The sequence below is a fragment of the Zonotrichia leucophrys genome, chromosome 6 (genome assembly GCF_028769735.1).
Source record: "Zonotrichia leucophrys gambelii isolate GWCS_2022_RI chromosome 6, RI_Zleu_2.0, whole genome shotgun sequence".
Taxonomy (NCBI): Eukaryota; Metazoa; Chordata; class Aves; order Passeriformes; family Passerellidae; genus Zonotrichia; species Zonotrichia leucophrys.
Window position 1 is genome coordinate 9,221,187 of NC_088176.1, and position 24,409 is coordinate 9,245,595.

A 24,409-nucleotide genomic window follows, 5' to 3' on the forward strand; every position below is an offset into this window, starting at 1 on the left:
TTGAGGGCGGGAGGGCAGCGCCGGGGCCCGGGGCCGGGCAGGGCCGCGCTGCGGGCCGGGCGCTCAGGAAGTCGCGTCAGGCGCGGCGCCGCCGTGGGCTCGGCGGGAGGGCTGGAGCAGCAGCGGAGCCCGCGGTGGGTGCCGGCCCGGGGCCGGCGGTGCGGAACGCAGCGGAGCGGTGCGGAGCGGGCGGCGCGCACGGGCCAGGGCGGCAGGCGGGGGCGGTGCGGGCCGGGCCGCGCGGGCGGTGCTGCCCCCGGCGGCGGGGCGGGGCAGCGCAGCGGCTGCCGCGTGGCGGGAGGGGCGGGGCGGCCGGGGCAGCGCGGGGCAGCCGGCGGAGCGGCACCGGCGGTGCGGAGGGCACGATCCGGCTGAAGGGTGGCTCGGGCCGGGCGGCGGGTGCGGGGCCAGGTGGGCGAGGGGAGCCTCGGTTGTCCTCGCGGGGCTCCGGGCTCCGGGGGCCGCTGCCGGCGGCTGCCCGCGGCCGGCGCCCGCCCCTCGGGGCGGCCGAGGAGGCGCGGGGCGGCCCCTTGGCAGCGGCGGTGCCCGTGGCGCTGCGCACCCCCACCGCGCTCAGCCCGCGGTTTTATTTATAGCAGGTCTGGTGAGCGGCGGGGCCGGAGCCCGGAGCGCTGCTGAGGGAGCCCTGGTGAGCCCGGAGCGCTGCTGGAGCCCGCGGGGATGGCGGTGGCCGGCAGGTGAACAGCGCCAGCGCCGCAGCGGGCGCTCGGGGGGCGGGTTGGCTCACAGGTACGTATGCGGCGGCGGCTGGTGCTGCTCAAACGGGCTTTTAATTGCGTATTTTTTTAAGTTCATCTTTTGTGTATACCGGTGCAGCCAAGGTCACCTTGAGCATGAGCGGGACGCATTTCGGTTCCAGCATTTGAGGTCTCCAGGCATTTTTTTTGGCTATTTATTGGGAGGGTTATGTAGTAATTTGCCTGAGGACTAATTTAACTAAAAGGCGGATTGGATGTAACAGCCAGCAAAGATAAAGGGATGGGTTCGGTACTTGGGCTGTGCAAGGATATGCATGGTCTGCATGGTTATACCGGCTCGGTATATACTCCAGGTTGTAGTGGAGCTCTCTGCGTGCCCGGATTACGGGATGGGTTTGTGGCAACTTGGGGAGGGCGCTGGGAAAAGCAAAAAGGTTGCACTAAAGTTTTAGATCTTGCTGTTGCAGATGTTAGCTTAGCATTCTGGGTGGGAGCAATATCTTTCCTGATGGCCCACAGCTTGGCCATGATAGAAGTTTCCTTGTAGTGACAGATGGAAGGGGAGGTTTTGCCTCTTTAAGATGCTGGGATTCTTATTTCAGTGGCTCTCAAAAACAAAGCAGTTTAATTTGTAGTCTTTTGCAAATACACTGTATAACACTAAGTTGTTTTAGTATGTTTGCTCTTCCTTTTTTCTTTGGCCAAGGGAGAATTATTTACGGTGCTCATTGTATGAGCCACAAAACTTCCATTTCAAAATAATTAATCAGGTTGAGATTTCCTTACTGCTCTTTAATCCCACAAGACTGAAATGTCACTTATCAGCAGCATGTTCACATTTAGATGGGTGCTTTTTAATTGAGCACTCCTTCTTCCCAAGGAATTTGGAAACTGGTTTGACTACAGCTAGGCCAGACACATAAAATATACTGTGGGATAGGAATAGGTGAGAACATTAATGACAGTTTTTGTAGATCATAGGTGTCCTTGAGAAGCAAATTATGAAAGAGCAAGGTCAGAGTGCAAGAGAATAGTAAACTTATGAAAGTGTCTGACATGCGTATCCTTATGGCTGCAGGGTTTAAACCATGCAGTAAAGAACAGTGGAAAATTACAAGGGGACTAGAGTGACCTGTTATGGGAAGAAGAGCAGGGAGAGAAAAGCGTGCAGGAAGCTGGTTGGTGTGCTGTGTTTTTGGAAGTCAAATGTGCTGGGGTTTTAGCATGTTAAGATCATGCCAATTTCTAGCTGCAAGGAGGTATCTTTGGAACTGAACTTTTACTGAAGGGTGAAAAAATACCAGTTTGCCAATTTATTGCACTGAAATTTAGGTGTGTGTTTCTGTGCATGCATATAAATATATGAATATACATATAAAAATAACATATATATGAACATGTTATTATTTTGCAGTTTGTGATCTTCAGTTCAATTCCTGTGTCATGGATGAAACTGCTTTGTCCCTTGGAACAATAGATGTTTCCTATTTATCCACCTCAGCAGACTGCAGCATCAGTAGATGTAAGCATTCCACTGAAGAGTGGGTAAGTAAAAATTGGGAATGTTACTGGCCCTATTTATCTCATTATTTCTTCAACTTGAAGGTGGACTTTTTATTGTTATGAACATAAGGAATTATGTCTCTCATGCATGATAAAGTTTGGTTTTGATTTAACTTGAAACATGAGGAGGAACCAACAATTCAGTTCTGTGCCAAAGAATAATGTTGCTAGAAAAGAAGAATCCTGTCAAACTCTATTGATAGTTTTACAGTCATCTGGTGTGATGTTGCTAATCATTTTATATAGCAGTAAATGTAGAGAATCCCATTCTGGGGTAGCCAGAGTCAAACAGAAAGTCAAATAGGAGGCTTGTTGCTCTTTTGGGTAATGTAATTTAAAGTGTGCAGGTGAAATGGAGCTTGATGCTGAAGTTGTACAGTCATATAGGCATTGAAGCTGGAGCAGTCCAGGAGGCAGAAAAAAGTTGGTGGATATAAATAAGGAGCCTATTAAAAGTCTGTGTCCTCCATTGAGTGAGTCTTGGGATTTGGAGGGGACAAAGGAGAAGGCAGAGTGGTCTGGGTGGAGCCAAAAGAGCCGCATGGGGACTGGGGTGCTGGTAGATGGTTTAGCAGCATAGGCCCGGAGGGATTAGACATGGATCTGGAGAGGAGGAGCTTGAACTTGATACAGAAGAAGAATTGGAAATGTGGTCAGGGTTGAGGGAAAGGGCAGATGTCTTGGCAGCTGGGATGTCTATCTAGCTAGATCTAAGTTCCATGGAACAGCAAGCTGCAGTAACCAGGAGGGCTGTGAGAAAGTGGAATAAGGGCAGGCAAGTCAGAAGAGATAGAAAAGAGGTTTTGTAAGAAAATGCTGGTGAGCTATGTCAGGGGTTGGAGGCAAGCAGGAGGAAGATGACATTGTTAGAAAGTTGGTTTGGAGTTGGCATTAAAGGAGGTGGTAGAGGAGGGATTATGGCAGGCTTAGCATCTTGATACTTGTTTATTTCAGATGGAAGAGTTAGCCTTGGAATATTTGCCAGTTTGTGCTGCTTGCCAAATATGATACATGCACAATTTAGTTTTTAAGCATCTTCAGCATTGCTTTTGACTTTCTGGGAGTTTCTCACTGGGCTGAGTATGTGATGATCTGCATTTGTGTCTTCAGTCTTGATTCTACCCTATTGCTCTGCCACTTAAAAGTTCTGTTTTAAACAACGTTTTGGTTTGGTTTGTTTCTGTAACTTCTCTTTTAATACTGGAAGTAACTTTCTTCTCAATAAAATACGTGGTTTAAAAATGGCAACCCAGTTCTCATTCTCAAGCAAGCAATAATTCAGTAGACTTTAATGGAAATAACCAGGGTCTTTGGAAATATACTTAACTACAATTTTTGCATTATGTCCTAACATAGAGAATGAGTTCTGTGAATGCAGTCACTCTGGATATTTTTTGTTCTGTAATCTTCAGATAGACAGTGTAACTTTGGAGAAGGCACAGGAGCTCCTTTTTCATGTCACTGCTTGAAACTGCTGCAAGTGCCTACGGAGTCTATGGAGTTGATATTTTTGGTACATTGAGTCTTCTTGCAGCTTTACAGGGTGATAGTCAGTTGAACTTTAAAATACATTGTTCATATTGCAAGCACCTTTACATTCTTGAGAATGTAGTGTACTGTTAATTTCTTTCAGTTTTCTCAGCTGGTAGTTTCTTTGGTGTTTCTTAATTACAGTTTCATTCCTTTTAAAATTTTGTGTGTCAACCCATGCATCAGTGCTTACATAAGTACGACACTGAGGTTTTGCTTTTATTTTTTTTTAAATTTAGAGAAATATTGGAAAAAATTATACTTTACATAATTGAGGGGCAACTTTTTGTGTGTGTCTGGCAGCTCCTCTCCCTCAAATCTTTCCCATACACAGCAGAACACATATTTCTGCATATTTACACAGTGGTCTTTGTTCTGCAGGGAGAGTGTAACTCTCGTCCCACTCTGTTCCGATCTGCCACTTTAAGATGGAAGGAGGCCTTGCTGAGCAGGAAAAGGCCGTTTGTGGGACGATGTTGCTATGTATGCACTCCCCAGAGCCGGGTAAGAAGATTATGGGATGGATTATGTTTGACAATAATGCATAGTTGCAGCGTAATGAAGTTGCAGTAGTTTCCTTACTTTCAGAATTAAGGTCACAATGTTTTCTACCTCATGAAGTGCTATAGTTTTTCACTGTTGTTTTCACTCTTCACTCTGGTTACATTTAATTTGTCATGGAATTAAAGGATGGCACACACTTGGTTTGATGCTTAGTCTCCCACCTCACAGTGCAGACTTACTCCTTGCATAAAACTCTCCAGCTTCTCAGAATTACTACTAGGAAATGGGATAGCAAAATTATCTGGTGTGTTAGATTAATAATGGGAATTTGGACCATATAAAAGTGTTAAAGTTTTCTTTTAGGGCACTTTAATTTTCTATCCACAGAATACAGTTTGGAAGCTAAGCAGTATGCTTCCTTTCCAACTTGCTTAGTCCTGTACTTGAGAGAACAAGTTAATTTTCTACAGCTGGCTGATTTTCTGCACCTGTCTCTTTGCCCAGCCTGGAAACAAGGCCTGCCAGTTGTGATAATGGGGATATTTGTCTCCTGGGAACAGTGTCAGGATGGTGGCTCTGGAGAGGTTGTGCAAGCTGATTTAAAATGTGAACTTTATTGAACAGCATTGGGCAGGCTTTCTGTAAGCTCAAGATGCAAAATGCTGATAAATGGCACAATACAGTTTGCAACCAGTTCATCATGTAATTTGGCTATGTGTACACCCTGAGCTTTAGATTGCACTCAGTTACACCTTCATTGGCTAGGCTAGAGGGAAAATTTGTTTCCCTTTTGACCAAAGAGAACTTATTTCATTCTGTTCGTCTGCCAGAACAGAAAATTGCAGCAATGACATATAAATGTGGTATAGAAATCCAAATGTACTTTGAAGGCTGTGTATGATATTGGCAAAAAGACAAACAATTAGATAAACTGAGACTACTTCAAAAAGACAAGTGTTTTGACTTAGAAAAAGGTGTGTGTGAATCCTCAACTTAGGGCTTTATGCATTTAGTAATTAGCCTGTTCCTCTCAAACTGGGAATTATGCTTTAAAAATAAAAATCTTGTTCTGTATTTTGTCCACTTAATAAGGGACTAATTAACTGTCCTGAGATCCCACTTAAGAAAGGAGCGTGACCTATTAAGCCCTTTGTTGCTTTCTGCTGTAAGGGAAAAAATACCATCCTTGCTGAGACAGTAACAAAGATAATCATCTCATTAGATTCCAAATACTTTTTTTGAAGCTGTCTTTTTCATTGTTTTTCTTAAGGAAAATAAATTAATGAAGCAAATTTCTTTAAGTGTGCTGTCCACACTAACAACTTGCCAATGCTGAGAGTGGAAAATCTTGCTTCAACCTCTTGTGTTCTTTCCTCCTCTCCTGAGGGCTGATCAAGTTCACTAACCAAGCAGAAAACTATCTGCTTTATTAATTTAGACTGTCTATCTTAGTTATTTGTCTTGTCTGCATGTAGTTGGGATGTTAAAGGGTGTAATGAATGTTAGAGGTGCTCTAAGTTAGGAGGTGAGCATAGAGATCAGCAGGAAAGGCCAGGATGTGGTGATGGGAGCTGGCCTTCTTCTTTGTGCCAGCAGGGAGATCCTGTACTGACTCAGTTGGTTTCCCAGAACCACATGCTCTGCCTGACACAGGACTGGAGGGGAGTTAAATAAGGAAAAGTTAAAGTGTAACAGTACTGCTGGAGGATGAGTTTCATAGTGAGGTTTAACCTTTCCCTTGGAGCACTGCTATGGACAGGTATAGACTGGCATTCAGTGGTACTGAACTTTGTTGTGATTGTTTGGGAGACCTAGAACAAGTCATCTTCTCTTTGCCAGAACACAGCTTATCACATCCACAAAAAGTCACCAGTGTGTAGTCAAAGAAATTAGCATAACATGGAAGTTTCCTCTTAAGGCCTCAGAGCAACAATTGTTTGATTGTACAGCACAGTTGTATTTTAGCAGGGAGCAGAAGACTTTGCTCTCACTGTAGCTCATAACTTCTCCCTGATTTGCAAATGACATAGGACAGTCATATATTTTAATTTTGTGGTAAATGGTGTGTCCTAAACAAAGTACAAACAAATGACTCTTACCTGACTTCCATTGCAGAATTGGTGGTGAGGCTGTTTTGCAGCTCTGCTGGTGACCATCTTTCTCTTTGCTGCCCTTTTTCATGTACAATTCCAGTAGTTTTAGCTGTAGTTCAGTGCTGGCAAGGTACCAGTTTTATCATTATATATCATTTGGGTAGAAAGAAATCAGCCTGTTAGCCAAAGTATTCACTTGGACTGTGGAAGAGTAGAATTTATGTCTTCCTGCTGAGGAATATTTGTTGTGGAGGTGCTTCTAAACTCACCCCACTTAATATGTGGAGTCTGTAACAAGGCTCTGCAAGGCTGGACTGAGTTTGTTGTTCAGGCAGAGCAGGAATGTGGAGTTTTGCCACCTAACCATGGATGGATATCCTGATCCTTGGGCTGTTGTTGTGCTGACGAACTGGATGCTACAGACTGAGCAGCAAATGCTCGTGGTTACAGTAATGCCCGGTGTGGCTCAAAGTTCTGTCTCAAAGATGAGTTCTGTATTATGACAAGTCCTGGTTTATATTACATCAGAATCTTCTGAAATGTTGTGGCTTGAAGAGTGTAACCAGTGCAACCACACAGTAAAGCCTTGAGAATGCTTTGAAAGTATTGGACTTGGGAATAGTGATTAGAATTCCATTTTCATTTTAGGAGTTTTTGTACTGTATAGGCAGGTCCAACACTTCTCTGGTTTTGGCTTGGTTTAGTGCAAATGAAAAACATTGCATTATCTTAAATGTTATGATGAATGTAACAGACAAAGCTATTTTTATGAAATAGTCCACCAATCTTTTTTTTTTTTTCCTTGGTTTTACAGGATAACTTCTTCAATTCTAGTATTCCTTCTTTGGGTCTACGTAATGTCATATATATCAATGAAACACATACCAGGTATTGTAACAAGTGTTTCTTTTGCTTTTAAAATTCAGTGTGCTCTGATTGTGAGACAGGGAAATCTTTATTATGATCTGGACTGAGTTGATATGTATTGTGGTCCTGAAATGCAGAGATTTGGTGCTGACTTCAGTAACATGCTTGTTAAATCTGGCTGTGTGTATTTGGGAACTGGGCAAAGTCCTTTGGGGTTATAGACAAGGAGTAGGGGTCAAACCTGTTTCACAAAAAACCCAGAATTTTTTCACAAAACAGATTCTTTCTCCTTTCATGCAAGTGGCAGCAGCATCTGTAGCATAATATTGAGGGCACCTGTTTTATTCCCTTATGCAGAATCACTTCAGGCTGCCCTTTAATTTACTGAGCAGATCTGGCTCACAAGTTAGGTGTTGACTATTACCTCTTGTGGCAATTAACCTGATTATGTCTTATGAATCTGTCTCTTCTCTGTCTCAGTGGCAGAGTGCAGCTTCTGAAAAGTGTGGTATAAATGAAAAAAGTCTAAAAAATGGAGATGGGTCTTTGCGCTGTTTGAATATCTTGTGTTCTGGGATGAAGATACTGGAAATTGCACAAAAATATTCTGTTCTTTGGAAAGTTAATAATGCTTGCTAAGTTTTTCTTACAGCAATCATTAGCATAAGTAGGTCCTGCAGTGTTTGTTGTAGAGTCAGAGCAAACAAAGAGAGGCCAGCAGCATGAAAGAAATGAGCCAAAGTGTCTGAGGGAAAGAAAAGCAGCATTGTATGTGCTTGAGAGGGAGAAAGCTAATGTTAGAAGCTGTTCTTTATTAAATTTGTATTAATTATGGTTTTTTTAAGAGTTCAGCTTGTAGTTTAGAATGCAGAAAAATAACAGAAATACTGTTTAACTTTTTTAAAAATCGTTTTCGAAAGTCTAAGGCTTGAATGGTTTTGAATGGTCAAAGTTACTTGAATTAGAAATATTAGAAGAAAAAAATATGGGTTAATGAATTATTCTGAAATAAACACATCTAGCTCAGAATAGTGAGAAACACAGTGTCATTATAGTGTGAAAATGTACAATTTTAATGAACTTCTGATGTCTCATGGGGCTACACAGTCACAGTTTCCTGGCTTTAGAAAGCAAGAGGGGTTCTCTTTATCTGCCAGCATGCTGTAACTGTACTGACAGCCTTTATCTGAGGTACAACTGCCAGTTTTAAATGTCTCTTGACTGGTCCATTCTGTGTCATTTTTGTCTTTTCTTATTGCTACATGATCAGAAACCAAATTTTTCCAATTAAACTACATTATGTCTAAGCTGTAAAATGAATGTAGAAGCTTTCGTACCTTGACAGGTCCCTGCAATAGCTGTGTGCTGTTCTGATATGTTCACAGTTACCAAAAAATATTGTTGTCAGAAAGCATATCCTTTCCTTTGCTTTCTAGAAAAATCAGTAAGGCTCTCAAACTTTAAAGAGAAGAGGGATAAAAGAAAAAAGCAATTAAAAAAGGGTCACCAGTCTTCTTCTGTGACAGCACAAAGAGCTGGTCTAAAAATTTGTGTGATCATTCCATGCCACTCTGTGCCCATGGCTCGTGCATGTGCACCCATCTTAATTACAGTTCACTCCAGGGCTTTGGCCTTTTGCAGTGTAAAAGTTCTGTCTCATCTTTCCTTGCTGTTTTTAACACATGTATAAATTTACTGAAGTGTGGTAGGGAGGTTTAACAGCCAAGATCAGTAACTCGAGTGATGACAGCGGGTGAGACGTTGGCGGGGCTCCAGCATGGAAACCACTATGAGCTTTGTCACCCACGGTTCAGTCTGGGCCACTCACTGGAGCAGCAGCCAGGCATTGCACCAGCAGGCCTCAGGACAGGAGTTTTGCATAATACATACTGCTCTGGGCTTGGAAATTGCCAGAATTTAATTTTTCATCCAGCTGTTAATTCTGCCCCATCACATCAGCTCTGCTGTTAGGGGTTCCCAGGTGTTGGGTTTGTGTAAGTGGTGGCTTGTCCACTGCTGGCCTGGTAAATGAGGGAGGTGAGGAGAGAAATAGTGATGAATATCCCCTGTGAGGGAAGGGGTGTAAGCCATTCCTGTGTCACAGGCATCTTCTGGGATGTTTGAATTCCAAATAACATTTTCTCAGGTGATTTCTGCTTGTATAATTGAGAGAGTAGAGGACAGGGTTAATTAAAAAAATGGGACTGTCTCCATAAGTTACCTTAAACACTTAAATTTGTAGTGAGATTTACTAATAATTTTGTGGTTATACACTTGCTAAAACTTTACTAGGAGAAGGAATGGAGAAGACACATAGGACTGGGTGTTTGGAGACACTGTAAAGGAAGAAAAGCTAACTAAAAAAGTGGGTTTAGTTTTGATGGCTAATGCAAACATATTTTCAAAAGTGTTTGTGAGAGTTTACCCTGTGCTTACGTGAGCAGCTTTCCCAAGAGGACTTGGTGTTCCTTGAAGAAGTTGACAAACCTCTTTAGCTGAGCATTTACTTTCCTTGGTGGAAAGGGGCACCAAATTGGAAATTAACACTGTCACTTGTTTTGGCCTCTCTGAGCTGGCGAGTTGGTTCTGGGGACAGACAAAATGTATATGCTGGTTTGGTCACTGTACTCCTGTGATTCTGTGGGTGTTTCAAGGCCAGTGTCACCCTGAGTTGAAGGGGTGCAGATGTTGGCTCAGATGTTTTGTGCTATTCATCAGTTGTTTCGTCTATAACATGAAGATATTGGCAATTTACTGGATGATACAGAAGCTTTTAGACAGCCATTTATAAAATTTTACTTACTTTTGCTTCTTTATTGTATTTTTAGTTGTTTTTAATGCTGTTGTTTTTGGAAGCAAAATCTTTTGAGGGTCACACTGAAATACCCTTCATATTTTTGTAGGTACAGAGGGTGGCTTGCGAGACGCTTTTGCTACGTGCTTTTTGTGCAAGAGAGGGATGTTCATAAGGGTATGTTTGCCAAGAATCTGACAGAAAATGTGCTGAATAGCAGCAGGTAAGACAACACAAAATTAATAATTTTAAAAATTTCTACTACATTACATTAAAATATGCCTTAATTTAGAAACTGAAATTTTTGAAAATCAGACTGTTTAAAATATGAGTAGATGCAGTATCTTTAACACAGCTTTCAATTTCTGTTGGAATAATAAAAGAGGGGAGTTTAAGGTTTACAAGTCTCTAAATGAATGGTGTGTAGTGGGGGAACAGCAGACAGTACATAGAAAAATAAATTGATACAAGAGAGCTCTTCAAACTTCTGTTTATCTAATTCATGCAAGTCATTACCGCTGAAGTCATACTGCAGTCATCAGAAATTGTCCGTATTTCAGATAACAGGAAAGCAGCATTTTGGAGTACGCTGAGTGTACACCTGGAGAGTGCAGCAAAAGATGGAAAAAGGCTGTAAAATGGAGTACCCAGTCCTAATTTTGTAGAGTTTGTCTTCTGTTTCATATGCCTCACTTTAAATGGCATCTTGAGCCTCTGATCAGCTGTTCAGGTGTCAGTTTTCTTTGGACACAAAGAAATTCAACCACCTGCTTGCCCCTTCAGGCCACTTTTGTCAGAGGGCACACACTGCCTACATTAACATTCCTAATTCTCCTGAATTTTTAAAGCTTGAGTCACATCTGAAGATGATAGTGTTGCTTTTGAAAAGTAAAAGCAGACTGTGTTGTGCTACAATCAGAGTGTGTTAAAGCCACTTAGTGTCTCTTGGGTATATTTTAAAGGGGGAAAATAGCCCTTACAAAATTTTGTTAGACTTGGTAAAACTGAGAATTCAAGGGCAAAAATAATCTAGAAGTTCAAAATAGCAGCTGCATAAATCTGTCTAATGAGGTATGTGAAATTGCTGTGGCAGGAAAAAGAAGGCATTAACAAAAACGAGACTGCACCTGTTCCCCCTGAATTTTTATCTTTATTAACCATTTCAGAAAATTATCAGTCACTTAATGTTTTAATATTAGTACCTGTGAATTGTGTATGTACTGTTTCATGTAGTCACCTTTGAGCCCATTCCATCATCACCTGCCTCTTAAATTAGAACTTATAAAACTGAATCAAGTTTAATGCATTTGGAGTACACAATAGTTTAGTGTGGATGCTTTTTATGTTTGCAAGTTACTCCTGTAATAATATGTAGCTCATTCCTAGCTGTTGTTGTCTGTGTTTTGGACTCCTCTGTTGTGGGACTGTCTTATAATCTTTACTTTTTAATGTTAGAGTCCAGAAGGCCATTGTAGATGAAGCTTCTGAGCCAAGTACTCCAGGCACTTTTGTTCAGGCAGATCCTAAAGCTATCAACAAAGTGAAGAAAAAAGCTAGGAAAATTCTCCAGGAAATGGTAGCAAATGTGTCACCTGCTTTAATCAGGTAAGAAAAATGTCTCATCAATATTATCAGTGAGTAGAAGAATGGACAAGCTCTTTCTACATAATACCAGCAAAAATAGTAGTTGTTCTTCATTTTCAGATGCAGCAGAAGTCGTCTGCCATTACAAGGAATATATTTTATGATAAGATTAAATACAAACTTTTCCTTTTCTCACAAACCTAGTTTTGGTGCTAGGGCTTGGACCAGTATTGGCATCATTTGTTATTTCAGGCTCATATGGGCAAGAGCAGCTATCTGCAGCATCACAGACCAAAAGATAATTTTTCCATTAGCCTATTCAATGCTATAATTTGTAGATATAAATATCCAAGGGAGAGTCTTATTTTAGATAAAATCTTCTCCTGTGGTGTCTACATTCACTACTAAGGATGATTTTGTCTCTGTCATGTTCCTAGTTCACAGCCCTCACTGAGGTTGATACAAGATTTGTGTCATAACTGCAGGAGGCTGAAATGTGGCTACTAACCATAGGCAAAACCTTGTTTAGCAATTGGATTTTATAGTAATTTTGTTTGAATATAAGTTATCAGATTAACTGCTTTGCCTCCAGTCATACAGAAGCAATATAAAACAGAGGCAGAAATAAATGAAGTTTTTTGAGTGGTGTTTGTTTCTTCCCTTAGGTTGACTGGCTGGGTGTTACTGAAGTTGTTTAACAGCTTCTTCTGGAATATCCAGATCCACAGAGGTCAAATAGAAATGGTCAAAGCAGCAACAGAGGTAAGGGAGGGTGGGAAAACCCAGGAAAGTAGATTTCTGAAGTAGTTTCTAATAATATTTACAGCACTTCTCTTTTTGTGAGAGTTCTGCTAAGTCAGTATGAAAAGCAATTGCAGGTAGAACTGTATTGGTATCTGAAGTACAATAAGAGCACTGTGAAATAGTGTTCTTGATTAAATATATGCTCCTAGAGTTGTGTAACCTAAAATACTATGTGAACTCTGAGTTTACCTTTGATTCAGGATCAAATTTTAACTATTAGGCTGAATGATTAGCTCAGATGGCCTTGCATCCAACATCATTTCCGCTTTTTGAGCTGAGGCAGCCAGCAATAAATTAGTGGATCTAGTCAGGATTTTTCACTTTCACTTTGATTTGGAATAAAAACTTTTTAAGAAAAATCTTTTCCCATTTCTTACTAGCAATCTGTTTCCAGTTTCTCAGTATTTATTGAAATTGGTCAACCAACCTCCTGAATGCTACCATTTTCTTTATACTCAAATGAGTTAACTTGTCTTGCAGGATTTACCTTAGCAGTATTGATTAGATAAATGAAACAAATAAAAAAGTTCCTGTTCTTTTCTGGGTTTTTTTTTTAATATTGTGTTTGGGAAACCCACTATTCATAAATCTTTGCTAATATCTAATAGAAATACCAGTACTTTGGTGTCAGTGAGGATTTTCCACATCACTTTGTTTGATTAGTGTCTCAGAACTGTGAGTCTGAAGAAACTGAGAGTATTTGTATCCATTATATTAACAATGATTACATTGTAAATGTAATGGATACAATTGAAAACTAAGTCCATGAAAACTAATACTAAAGACAAGTTGGCTAAAATGTTCTCATTGTCCCAGCTGAGGAAAACCAGAAGTATGCAAGCTCTATTATGGTAACTGGAAAATAACATCAGTTTGGGTAAGATGATGCTAGCAATCTCAACAGTGGATTTAAGAAAAGGAGTAATATTCCATGTTTCCTACCAACTGATTTGTTTACTGTTTCCTCTCCCCACCTTAGATGAATTTGCCTCTCATCTTTTTGCCTGTTCACAAATCCCACATTGACTATCTGCTGCTTACATTCATTCTTTTCTGCCATAACATCAAAGCACCCTACATTGCTGCAGGGAACAATCTCAACATCCCCATCTTCAGGTAATAACCTCTCCTTGTTTGAAATAAGACTGAGGTGGTGGGATCTGATCTATTGCACAAAATGCCTTAAGTGTAAAATTATCTGACTTATTGGGCCATCATGTAGAACTTCTTTGGTTCCTATGACATGTTCAGAGAGGGAGCATCACAACATCCTTCTGAGAAGCTCTGTTACAACCTTAGGGTAAGGAGAAAGGATATTCCTTTTTTTGAGTTTTAGTGGTTGGATGACAAAGGAAAGATGATATGGGAGAAGGAGTTGTGAATGGACAGCTCTTGATGCAGTTTAGTGAGCTGGCTAACAAGCAGCAACAGTACTAGTTGAATAATACTTTGTGGAAAATTATTCCACTTGAGTCTGTGTTTAAATTATATTTCTGGTGGCTCAAAAGCCTGAGGTATTTTAGGTAATATTCTGCCACTGAGACAGAATTTGGGCATATTTGGTATCTAAAGAATGACTGGATATTATAGGAAATTATGAGGAAAGAAAGGTAATTCCTTGACTTCAAGGGTGTTTTAGACCCTGTAGGTGCTGGTCTGTAATAATCCCAGTGAAAAAGGCATTCATATAAATTAGCAATTGAAATGCTAGTTCTTAGTGCCAACAGAATAAAGAAAGGTTAGCACAGATAATCTAACATTACTTTAGGCACTGGGCACCCTGAGTTCTGCAGCATTCAGCAGGCCCATGATCCACACATAGCATCCTGTCTGCAGAAAGGGGTACTACTCCTCTTTGGTCTTTTGAGCCAGTAAAGGATTTTTTTCAAGAAAACAGCCCTGTTCATTGCTTCTGTCAAGCAGAAGGGATGTCCTCATGGGGACTTCTTGCTACACTGTGAGATAAATGCAGGACCATGCAGGTGGTGTAATTGCTGGTGCCAAGTGGGAGCTGCCTGCAGATTGCTCTGTTAAAATCAGCTGGGTGAGCTGATTCTGCAGCTGAGGGGAGTGTGCGTCACACCACGGGCGTGCAGGCTGTGCAGTCTGTGCAGCACAGCGTGGACTGGGGCCAGCTCAGGTGAACTCTTACATGGGTCACCAACATCTCAGTGTGCAACAATCTGCTGGTCAGTGACCTGTCAGGGCAGTGAAGTGAAGCAAGACAGTGCAGAGAAGCCAGTTTATAAGTGAAATAAAGAAATATTTGTGTAGTCCTATCATGTGCAAGTAGTGTAGTACACTTTAGTCTTTAAGAATTTTAGTTATTTGAATCCCTGTTGTGTGCAAGAAATTATTTGTTGGAGATGTAGTAGTTTCCTGCAAGCTGAAATCAATGAGTGTAATCCTTCTTTGGTGTGCAGCACATTGATCCGCAAGCTGGGAGGATTTTTCATTCGCCGGAAGTTGGATCAGAACCCTGACGGTCGTAAGGATTTCCTGTACAGAGCTTTGCTCTATGTGGTGTGTATTTCTTGTCTTTTTTCTGTAGGTAGCATTTCACTTGGGTAGCAAGTGGGAAAAGTGGGTTCCATCACTCTAGAGATGTATTTATTGCTTTAAATTTGTTGTAAGTTTTATGCTGTAAAAGGGGATTCATTTTTGTATGAAGGTTTGAATTTATAGAATAAAGAAAACTGCATGCTTAGCTCTTTTGAGGATGAGCAGATATCCACCTTGCATAATCCTTATTAAAGAATGTGGAATTAATGCTCTCTGAGTTAACTTATGCTTGTTTCACTGATGTCTTTTGTTGTGAGGCATCTCTACACTGATTCAGTTAACACAATGGAAGTCTGTTCATGATGGGCTGATGTAATCCTTTGTGCCATTCAGTGTAGTAGCTGTATTTGCATCTTGGAAGATGGGATGTGCTGGGGAACCAGAAGGAAAGATGAATGTGAATCAACTGCATCAACCATTGCTAGAGATGCTTTTTGAACAAATGTCATTGTATTGCTTGTATATTCATGCAAATTCAGTTGCACATAGGTCTGGGCTTGTGTCAGGCATAAATTACTGGGTATTTTTCCCCACAAGTACTCATGCCAAATCATGATCTTCATTGCTTTTAAAAGGAAATGGTTGCCAACAATATACCTGAAATGTATGTTATTATATATATGTATGCCAATATCATATTGGATATGATACCTATTTTTTCTCTTTTCCAATCTTTTTGTGTTCAGCACATAGAAGAACTGTTGAGACAGCAGCAGTTTCTAGAAATATTCTTGGAAGGGACACGGTCTCGAAGTGGAAAGACATCTGGAGCTAGAGCGGGGCTGCTGTCAGTGGTGGTGGATGCTCTCTTCTCAAATGCTACCCCTGATGTCCTCATTATACCTGTGGGAATCTCCTATGATCGCATCATTGAAGGTCACTATAACAGTGAGCAGCTGGTAAGAGCAATCAAACAACTTGCTTTGCCTAGGGGATTTTCTGCTTATGTGCAGGAAAATGTGTTACATAGTTAAAGTGTAGTGTGCTAGTCCTCTGTTTGTGGACTCAGGGTTCCTGTTCAGCCATGAATCACAAAATGGCTCTGACAGGGAGTGCTGAGGTACAGGTGATACACTTCTAAATGCAAATTCATGACATGACAAGTAATAAGTTCAAGGGGATATCTACAGAGAAAAATAGTTCTCTAGATGTACTTGAAGTTATAAGGTGTGTCAAAAGGTTTGGGCTTGCTTTGTGTGCTGTTGCATGCATTTTAATTTTAAATTACCTTTTAATTGCAAAGTGGAAGAAAAGCAAAACAAACCACCTGTGTTTTCTAGGGCAAGCCTAAGAAGAATGAAAGTCTTTGGAGTATAGCTAGAGGAGTCTTCAGAATGCTGCGGAAGAATTATGGGTGTGTCAGAGTAGATTTTGCACAACCATTTTCCTTAAGAGTAAGTTTGATATCTTGAAGTTCTTCTTGAATATTTGACATTTTTAGTATTTCAATAGTGGGACACATTTATTTTGATTTCCTCATTGTGAGTTATCATCACTAGCATTATCTGCTGCAGTCCATTCTGACAGGACAAAAGTATCCTGGTTTTGATGAGTGTTTGGACTTAATGCATCTGTATTAAGCTGAAATAGTCTCAGTGTTGATATATTAGTTTTGAAACAGTCTAAGTATTCTTACTGGTGGGGTTATTTGTTTGCTTAACCACTGATCTATAAAATGTTCTTTGTACTATCTAGTAATTCTTCACATTTGGAGTTGAACAACATTTGGAGTTGAAGGAAGCTGAATACTGTTTTCCAGTGTAATTTAATGACATCTGCAATAGTTGAGGAAGGGAATTTATCTCACTGGAGTTTTAAAACTGCTAAGCAAATTAGTAGCTATAAAAGTGTCATGGGTAATATATCATGAAAATATCTATATTCTTTGAAAGTCATCATTCATTATTAGTTCACAACTGTTATGTACAGCACTTCACTGTATGCTGTTCTATAGTTTCTCAGGTAATGGGGTATTGTGGCAGTATCTGCCTTTACTCTAAATTTTCTCAGATCTCTTTGTAGAATCTGCTGGTACTAATCTCCATTTCACTAATCTGTATTCTGCCACAGTATACCTTATTTTTAGTGTGACTTTAATGAGATTAAGCACTGCAACAGCAACTTACTAGAACATTATTCAAATTAATTAGGTGTTCTTCTTTCTGCCCTACTTCTCTCAGAAAATGCAGTAGGGTTGGAGAGCTTTGGAGGGTTCAGTTACCACAGCATGAAATTATTGTGGCCGGCTGCACTGCATTACAATTAGTGTAGTAGGGGAAGATACTAATTCACTTCCAAAGGAGAAGGCTTGGGCTATTCTTGGTAGAGAGTTAACAACTCTTCTTGGATCAGTGTAAGGAAAAGAGGGTTATCTGCCCTGTTAATCTAGTGAAATGCTAATCACTCTGTACCTTCCCAGCAGCCTCTGTCAGGTCTCATTTGTACCTGTGTTCCTTATTGTGCTCTAGAATGGTGATAAATGACATGAATCCTTAAAGTGTGCCTTAGCTCACATTTGCAGTAGTGTAACTGTAGTTGTGTCACTGCAGGTTTTTCTAAAGCACTTGAGCTTTGGGGGTTAATTTTGGGCATCTGCAGTTCTATGAGCACAGGCTTGGAAGCAGAAGAGTGTGTGAAAGAGGCTGTGGAAGCCTTTTAAGCAGCTTTCCTGGGAGGGAACTGTTTTCCTGACCAGCAGGTTAAGTGGCTCTTTGGTTTCCCATTCTTTACAGAAACTGAGGGAACACAGTGTCCTGAAAACAGAATAGTGTAAATTTTAACCTATAAGGAGAGGAGTTTGGCTTTTGAGAAATTTGGGATTCAGGAATTCCAAGCATGCAGTACCCTGCCTGCTTCCTGGGGGCTTTAGTTTGTGTCTTGCAACTGGAGTTTTGTACAGCAGTGTTTCCCCTTAGAAGCTCTCTCTCATGGTGTGTGAGGAAGGCAGGAGTAAGCAATAATTACAGTCTCCATGCTGGTTCTAAATGGGTGCTAGGTTTTGTTCTCATTCATGTTAATGAGGCAGTTCTCATTAATTTAATCGTGGAACTCATCTCAAAGGAGTTGTTCACAGCAGGGTGCTGACAGAGGTTTATGTGTTGTTTTCATTGCAAGTTTTATTATGAAGTACAGATTCCTTGCTGTGGGAAATCTACTTTTTGCATGAAATAAAGGAAAAAGTGAATAAGCTGTTGAAAACTTCTAATATCCCTGACCTTATTACTGCTTTCTTAGTGTGAGCTATTTTTAATCAGTTGCATTTTTGAATAATTGCCTTTTCCCTGTAATAGCAGTATCAGTTGAATGCAAGAATAAGGTGGAAAAAGTACAAAAAATAATGAACCTTTTTTTTAACAGGAATATGTAAACAGCCAAAGCCAAAAACCTGTGCCTGCTCCTTTTTCTTTGGAACAAGCTTTGTTACCAGCTATACTTCCATCAAGGTAGAGATTTGTTTGGGGTGTTGTGGAAAGGGAGGACAGGTTGGGATTTGTTTGTTTGTTTATCTTTTTAGTGTTCTGCATTACATTCCAAGCTGTGCTTCAGCTCCCCATGGATAATCTAATTGTTTATAGAAAAGTGCAAAACTTAGGCAATTCTAACTGCAATTAATTATAAGAGTTACATTCTTCCTGATGAGCTCTGTTCAAATATATTCAGGTAGACTTTCTCCCTTTTTTTGTTTTTTTTAGTAACCTCTGTTGAATTGTTTATAAATTTTATGGAATCATTTAGAGGGGAAAATGCCATGCTTAGGGAAAAGTAAAGGATTTGTTTTTAAACATCACAAACATTTCACAAGGTTTTGGAATAATTCCAAAGCAAATAGGACCTATGAGTGAGTGCTCCTTGTTTTCAAGGAGGTAACTCTCAGAACTGCAGCACTGCTCAGGGGTTAGTTCTGCATTTGTTAGATAGACATTTTAGCTGTTTTTTTCAGGAGCTATACAAACCTGTGTGGTCCTGGTGGGGGCAAAGTCAGTTCTGTACCTTTAAAAAGTTGTAAGTCCATACAAAAGACCATTTCTAATTTGTAGAGAAACTGGGTTCTGTCTTTCAGGCAAATTTGTTTTTTCTACTGTCCTCCATATTTGTTGAAGGAAAAAGAGCAATTGGTGTTACAGCAAAGTCATGAGTAGCCATAGAAAAAGCTTGCAATTTTTCTTCTGGCAATCTTATCATGGATTGTTGTTCAGTGCAAAGAAATAATCAGGAAAAGCTGGTAGAGCTTTTTGCTGATAACATTTTCTGCCCTTACCAGACTGTAGTGGTATTTTGTGCTGTATTTAATGTTAAGCGTACATTAAAAAAATCAGTTTATATTTTTTTACATTTTGATCAGAATCCAAATGTCATCATGTTAATTTTTATTGTGTATCCAGACCTAATGATACTGTGGATGAAGGTGCAGAGGCCTCGCTGCCCAACTCCAGGGATATCACCAGTGAACCCTTCAGAAGAGAGCTGATATCCAACTTGGCTGAGCACATTCTCTTCAGTAAGTGTTGAAGAGGATCACAGAATCATAGGGTGATGAGGATAGGAAGGAACCTTAAAGATCATCTCATTTCAACCCCCCTGCCATGGGCAGTGACACCTTCCACTGGAGCAGGGAGCTGTCAGCTGCCTGTTTGGTTTTGCTGAGAGCATGAATTTTCTGTGTGGTAATGTCACACTTCCTTATTGTCTCCATCCAGGTGATCATTTCATGACTTACATTATCTTGACAATTCTCCATCCTTTGTTTCCCTCCATTCTCTTCAAAGTTTAATAAACTCTTTTTCTGATCAAGTAGAGGATTTTTATTCTGTTTGTTGGACTAGTACACTTTCCTTTCTGTACTTGGAAGTGCGTGATTGTCATATTGATGCACTCACTGCTTGTGTCTTCATGTAAGAAGCTATTGGAGTATCTTAATGGCATTATTTAAGATGATACATGAGCTCATCTAGCTGCATGGACCACTGTTGCCAGGTTTTGTAGATTATGTCATGAATGCTTCAGCCAGTAGGTCTGTGGCTTGTGGTACCTGAGGTACACAGGAAGCAGTACTTACTTTAGTAAATATTTAAGCTTTATTTGGCCTTCTTAGTCCAAGTTACTTTGATTATTTTAATGTTTCTAGACACACATAAAACACTTTGTGTTTTATTCAGTGGGTACAGTTCTGTGCCTACATCAATGTGACTATTTTTTAAATAGTGGGTACTCTGTAATGATGTTTGGAATGTCTCAGATGCTCAGCAAGTTTATCTTGTTCACCTCTAGCTGCTGACAAGTCCTGTGCTGTGATGTCAACCCACATTGTTGCCTGTTTGTTGCTGTACAGACACAGGCAGGTAAGGCTTCTGTGTTGCTTAAATAGCCAAACATTGCTTTGGCCTTGGTAACTTATTAGAAAAAAAAAAGTATTAATTTTTTACTATTACATGATACTGATTAGAAAGGAAAGATGCATTTAAATTAAAGGGGATTTCAGGTAGTCTGAGTGCTGATATTTTAGTTAGCAGTGGGTGCTTGAACACAAGCCATTATTGATGGGATGATAATAAATGCTCATGTGGAAATAGATCTTTGTAATTCAAAATGTTATCAATTTTTTAAAGATTACATGGCTTTCATCTATTGTATTAGGGTTGTTTTTTAGATCTCAAAACACACTCACTACAGAATATTCTAGAAACTGTTCCATTAATTTCCAAATTGATTTACTGTTCCTCCGGTACTAATAGACTATATCACAATGGCAGAATGATACAAATGTTTACCTGAAGTCTTGTGCATGAAAGTTGGATGGATTTTTTTTCATCCTACAAGTTTGTTTTGTATTTTTTCTAAAAGTCCTTCAAATCTGAAGCTTTTATTGTACATAAACTGAGAACAAATGGAAAAATATTGGTCACTTGTATAATCCTGCTTGTGGAGGAAGTGTTACCATTCTCATCAGTCCAGTCTTTCCAATTTCCTGAAATAGTGGAATCGAATAAGTGTTTTATAATGTGATCTGACTCCATCGTGGGAGAAAACAAGAAAAGGAGGTGCCTGAGGAAAGGTTTTTCCTCATGTTCCACACCAATTGTTCCATTCTGTTGAGTGCAATATTCCCAGCTAACTGATCATTCACTTAAAAGCATAGGTAATGGAATCATGATACTTCTGACATGATCTTGAGGTATTCAGGTCTCTGCAGGCTGTGAAATAAACCAAGAAGTAATGAAAAACCTTGCATTCCCAAATAGTTCCATGGCTTTAAAATATATAATTGCATGTAATTCAAAACATGTGGAACTACTTCATCAAAACCTCAGTGAAAATCAGTTTTTCTGATATGACTGGTGTGCTTTGGATTATTGGTTAGTGTATTGTGTTTGATATATACCTGATTATGTGGTTTACTGATAGATTCCTGTGCAGAAAAATTGTTTAACTCTGTGATTCTGTGTTTATTTGTAGGGAACTGATCTTTCCAGACTGGTAGAAGACTTCTTCTCTATGAAGGAGGAGGTCCTAGCCCGTGACTTTGACTTGGGATTTTCAGGGAACTCAGATGATGTTGTCATGCATGCCATCCACTTGTTGGGGAACTGTGTAAATATCACAAACACGAGCAGAAACAATGAGTTCTTCGTCACTCCCAGCATCACAATACCTGCTGTCTTTGAGCTCAACTTCTACAGCAATGGAATACTTCATGTATTCATTAAAGAGGCTGTTATTGGTATGTTTTGGGATTTATCAGGGAAAGACTTTCGTGTAACCCTTGAAGTCAGAGAATCTGCACAAAAATCCCCATCAGTTTGTCATGTTATTTCCTTTAATACAAATTTTCACTTCCTGTTTCAACTCATGTTTACCTTAACAAACAGTTTTAAAGCAAACTTGTATTTTGTTTGAGGAATGGTCCCATTCTTTTTTCCCCTCATTCTTTATATTTCTTGGAAGTATTTGTGTATTGTTCACTGCCATAGGCAAGGCACTATCAGAGTGCTGAGCCAACATGGCAAAACCTCTGTTTTGGTGAGCAGTATTTTAATGAGATTTTGTTTTGATCTACATTGCTGGATACAAAATAGTAGTTAAGTCTGTCTTTATTCTTGAATGGCATGTGTAATATTTGACTGCTTTTAGCCCCAGAAGTGAATGAAACAGAAGTTCGATGTTTCCTTTGCCATAAAGCTCTTTGGAAAATTAAACTTTCCCTGTGTTTGTTTCTGCTCCAGCCTGCAGTCTTCATGCAATTCAGAGCAGGAGGTACAGAAATGGTACCAGTGGTGCTTCTCCCAGCTTAATCAGTCAAGAGCACCTGGTCAGAAAAGCTGCCAGCTTGTGCTACTTGCTTTCCAATGAATTCTCTGTGTCTTTGGTAAGTAATTGCTTTAATTGTCCAGTTTTTGTTCTGATTGCTACTTTAAAATTACAGGATGCTTTCTACAAGTGTCACAGCTCTGGTCTGTTCACTGTCAGTGCACTGTGATGGTGGTGGCTATCAGTGGCTGTCACACTGAGTGCCACCTGCTGCTCCTGCCAGTGCTGAAGTGGGTGATGCTGGGCTGGCCCTGGGACATTTCTGCTGTACTTTAGGCCTTTCCTGAGCAAGGCAGCATTAAGAAACCCACCTCAAGTTGTGGGAAGCTGAGAGAGCATCTCTAACTTAATTTTGTATCATTCCTGTCAGTAGCTCATCACAACTGTATTTGCATTCTGCCCAAAATATTCATTTATTTATTTTTTTACCTAAAGAAACAAAAGTCTCTGTGAGTACCCAGCTCCTGTGAGTTTGCACAGGTGGTTGAAATTGTGTTGGGAAGTAAGGCTCCATATTCTAAAGATATCCCTTATTTGCATAGGAGTGCAGTTCTCGTGTTGTGCCACACCTGGTACTTAGTGGAAATTTTAAACATGGCCTGACTTCAGTTTTTGTTGTTACAAAACACTAATGAGAGTTGATATTATCTCACTTTTCAGGCACTGCATACTTCCAGTTTTAAGTGCTAGATGTTATTTTTTCTTATGTGTAGAAATCACTTAAAATTCTAGAGATTCTTCAATTAGCTCTTACATTTGTACTCATATTTGACTTGTGCATTTTTACAGAAGCATAAGCTAAATTTAGTATTTTTGTCTGGGTAGTAATGTTAGCTCATATGCTAGAGTTCTTTAGTAATATTATCTTTCTGCTTTCAGAGTTAATAATTGATTATTATTTTTTTAACTAAGAAAATATTTCCTAAATTATTATGAATAATGTAAAAGAAGTTGGATTTTTTTTATTCTGTTTTAAAATACATCAGAGAATTTCTTGGAAGTGTAGTTTCCCTTAAATTCCAAATAGATCACTGCTATGAGTTTCAATAATTCTAATTTTATGATGATTTTATTCCAGAACTGTTAACAAACTAAGATTTGGTTAGAGGCTGTTAAAAAGGGAGAATATTTAATGTGGCTTTCTACCAGTGGTAATGCATTTTGGAAAAATCTTGGACATATTTTAAATATGCTATTTCACTATAATTTTTTTAATGTCTGCCAGGATAAACACAAGAGTGGTGCGGTGGGATTATGCTGATAAAAGTTTAAAAGCTTGTGTAAAAAAAATAATACTGCTATATCTAAAATATTCATACTGAACAGAGAATGATATTGCTATAATGAGTGTAATGAGTGTGACTTTTTCACTGCATTCCTTTTGTGTTGTGCAGCCTTGCCAGGTGATCTATCAAGTTTGCCACGAGTCTGTGGAAAGGCTGATCCAGTATGGCATTCTCCTGGTGGCTGAGGTAAAGTGGCAGAGATGCTGTACTGTGCTATGGGTGGTTTATGCTCCTTAGTTGTGAGACTTGTTCTGAGTATATGTTGTTACTGAAAGCTTGTACAACGTGCCCAGGACTGAGACTGCTTCACTCCTCTGTTCCTGGTACAGTCAGCCTGTGATGCTTCATGACTCTGTGTAATTTCATTTACCAGTAAGGCTATTAAAGAACTATTTTTGTACTGTCATGAAATTTGGGATTTATTTTATTATTGGAGCCCTTTCAAATGTAGCATAGCTACATGTATTTTTTACTTTGTACTGTACACGAGTCAGGAGTCCAGACCTTTTGTCATTCTTTAATTCCTTTGTATTGATCTCAGAATTACTGTAAAACTCCTCAGCTTGCAGTTTCAGGGCCGTAGGGTGCAGTTTGCCAGAGGTGCACAGTGCAAAGAAAACCTGAGGAGTGGAGGCAGCTGATTCAGCATATATTTGCTTCATAAACTTCTTTTTGTGCACAGTAAACAAACCTTGGCACCCAGGAGGAAGCAAGAAAAAAACCTAGTCCCTTTCACCAAATGTCTCTTCTCTCTCCTTTTCTCAGTGCTGCCTATAATTGAGTCTCACTTGCATCCAT

General features: G+C 39.9%; 1 protein-coding gene across 3 annotated transcripts in view; it reads left to right on the forward strand.

Annotated features, from left to right (window-relative positions):
• Window positions 1-326: 326 nt before the first annotated feature.
• GPAM (glycerol-3-phosphate acyltransferase, mitochondrial) overlaps window positions 327-24,409 on the forward strand; it is a 29,942-nt gene continuing 5,859 nt past the window's right edge. For 2 of the 3 annotated variants that reach the window (XM_064716654.1, XM_064716656.1), the window contains exons 1-18: window positions 327-411; window positions 597-750; window positions 2,134-2,264; window positions 4,194-4,316; window positions 7,224-7,297; window positions 10,180-10,293; window positions 11,526-11,675; window positions 12,320-12,416; window positions 13,438-13,574; window positions 14,882-14,981; window positions 15,707-15,919; window positions 16,301-16,414; window positions 18,378-18,463; window positions 19,403-19,518; window positions 20,289-20,359; window positions 21,474-21,738; window positions 22,241-22,383; window positions 23,720-23,797. In XM_064716654.1, the coding sequence (XP_064572724.1) occupies window positions 2,163-2,264; window positions 4,194-4,316; window positions 7,224-7,297; window positions 10,180-10,293; window positions 11,526-11,675; window positions 12,320-12,416; window positions 13,438-13,574; window positions 14,882-14,981; window positions 15,707-15,919; window positions 16,301-16,414; window positions 18,378-18,463; window positions 19,403-19,518; window positions 20,289-20,359; window positions 21,474-21,738; window positions 22,241-22,383; window positions 23,720-23,797 (1,983 nt within the window). In that variant the 5' untranslated portion in view covers window positions 327-411; window positions 597-750; window positions 2,134-2,162. The remainder of the gene's footprint in view (window positions 412-596; window positions 751-2,133; window positions 2,265-4,193; window positions 4,317-7,223; window positions 7,298-10,179; window positions 10,294-11,525; window positions 11,676-12,319; window positions 12,417-13,437; window positions 13,575-14,881; window positions 14,982-15,706; window positions 15,920-16,300; window positions 16,415-18,377; window positions 18,464-19,402; window positions 19,519-20,288; window positions 20,360-21,473; window positions 21,739-22,240; window positions 22,384-23,719; window positions 23,798-24,409) is intronic. The other variant, XM_064716655.1, reaches the window with a different exon arrangement.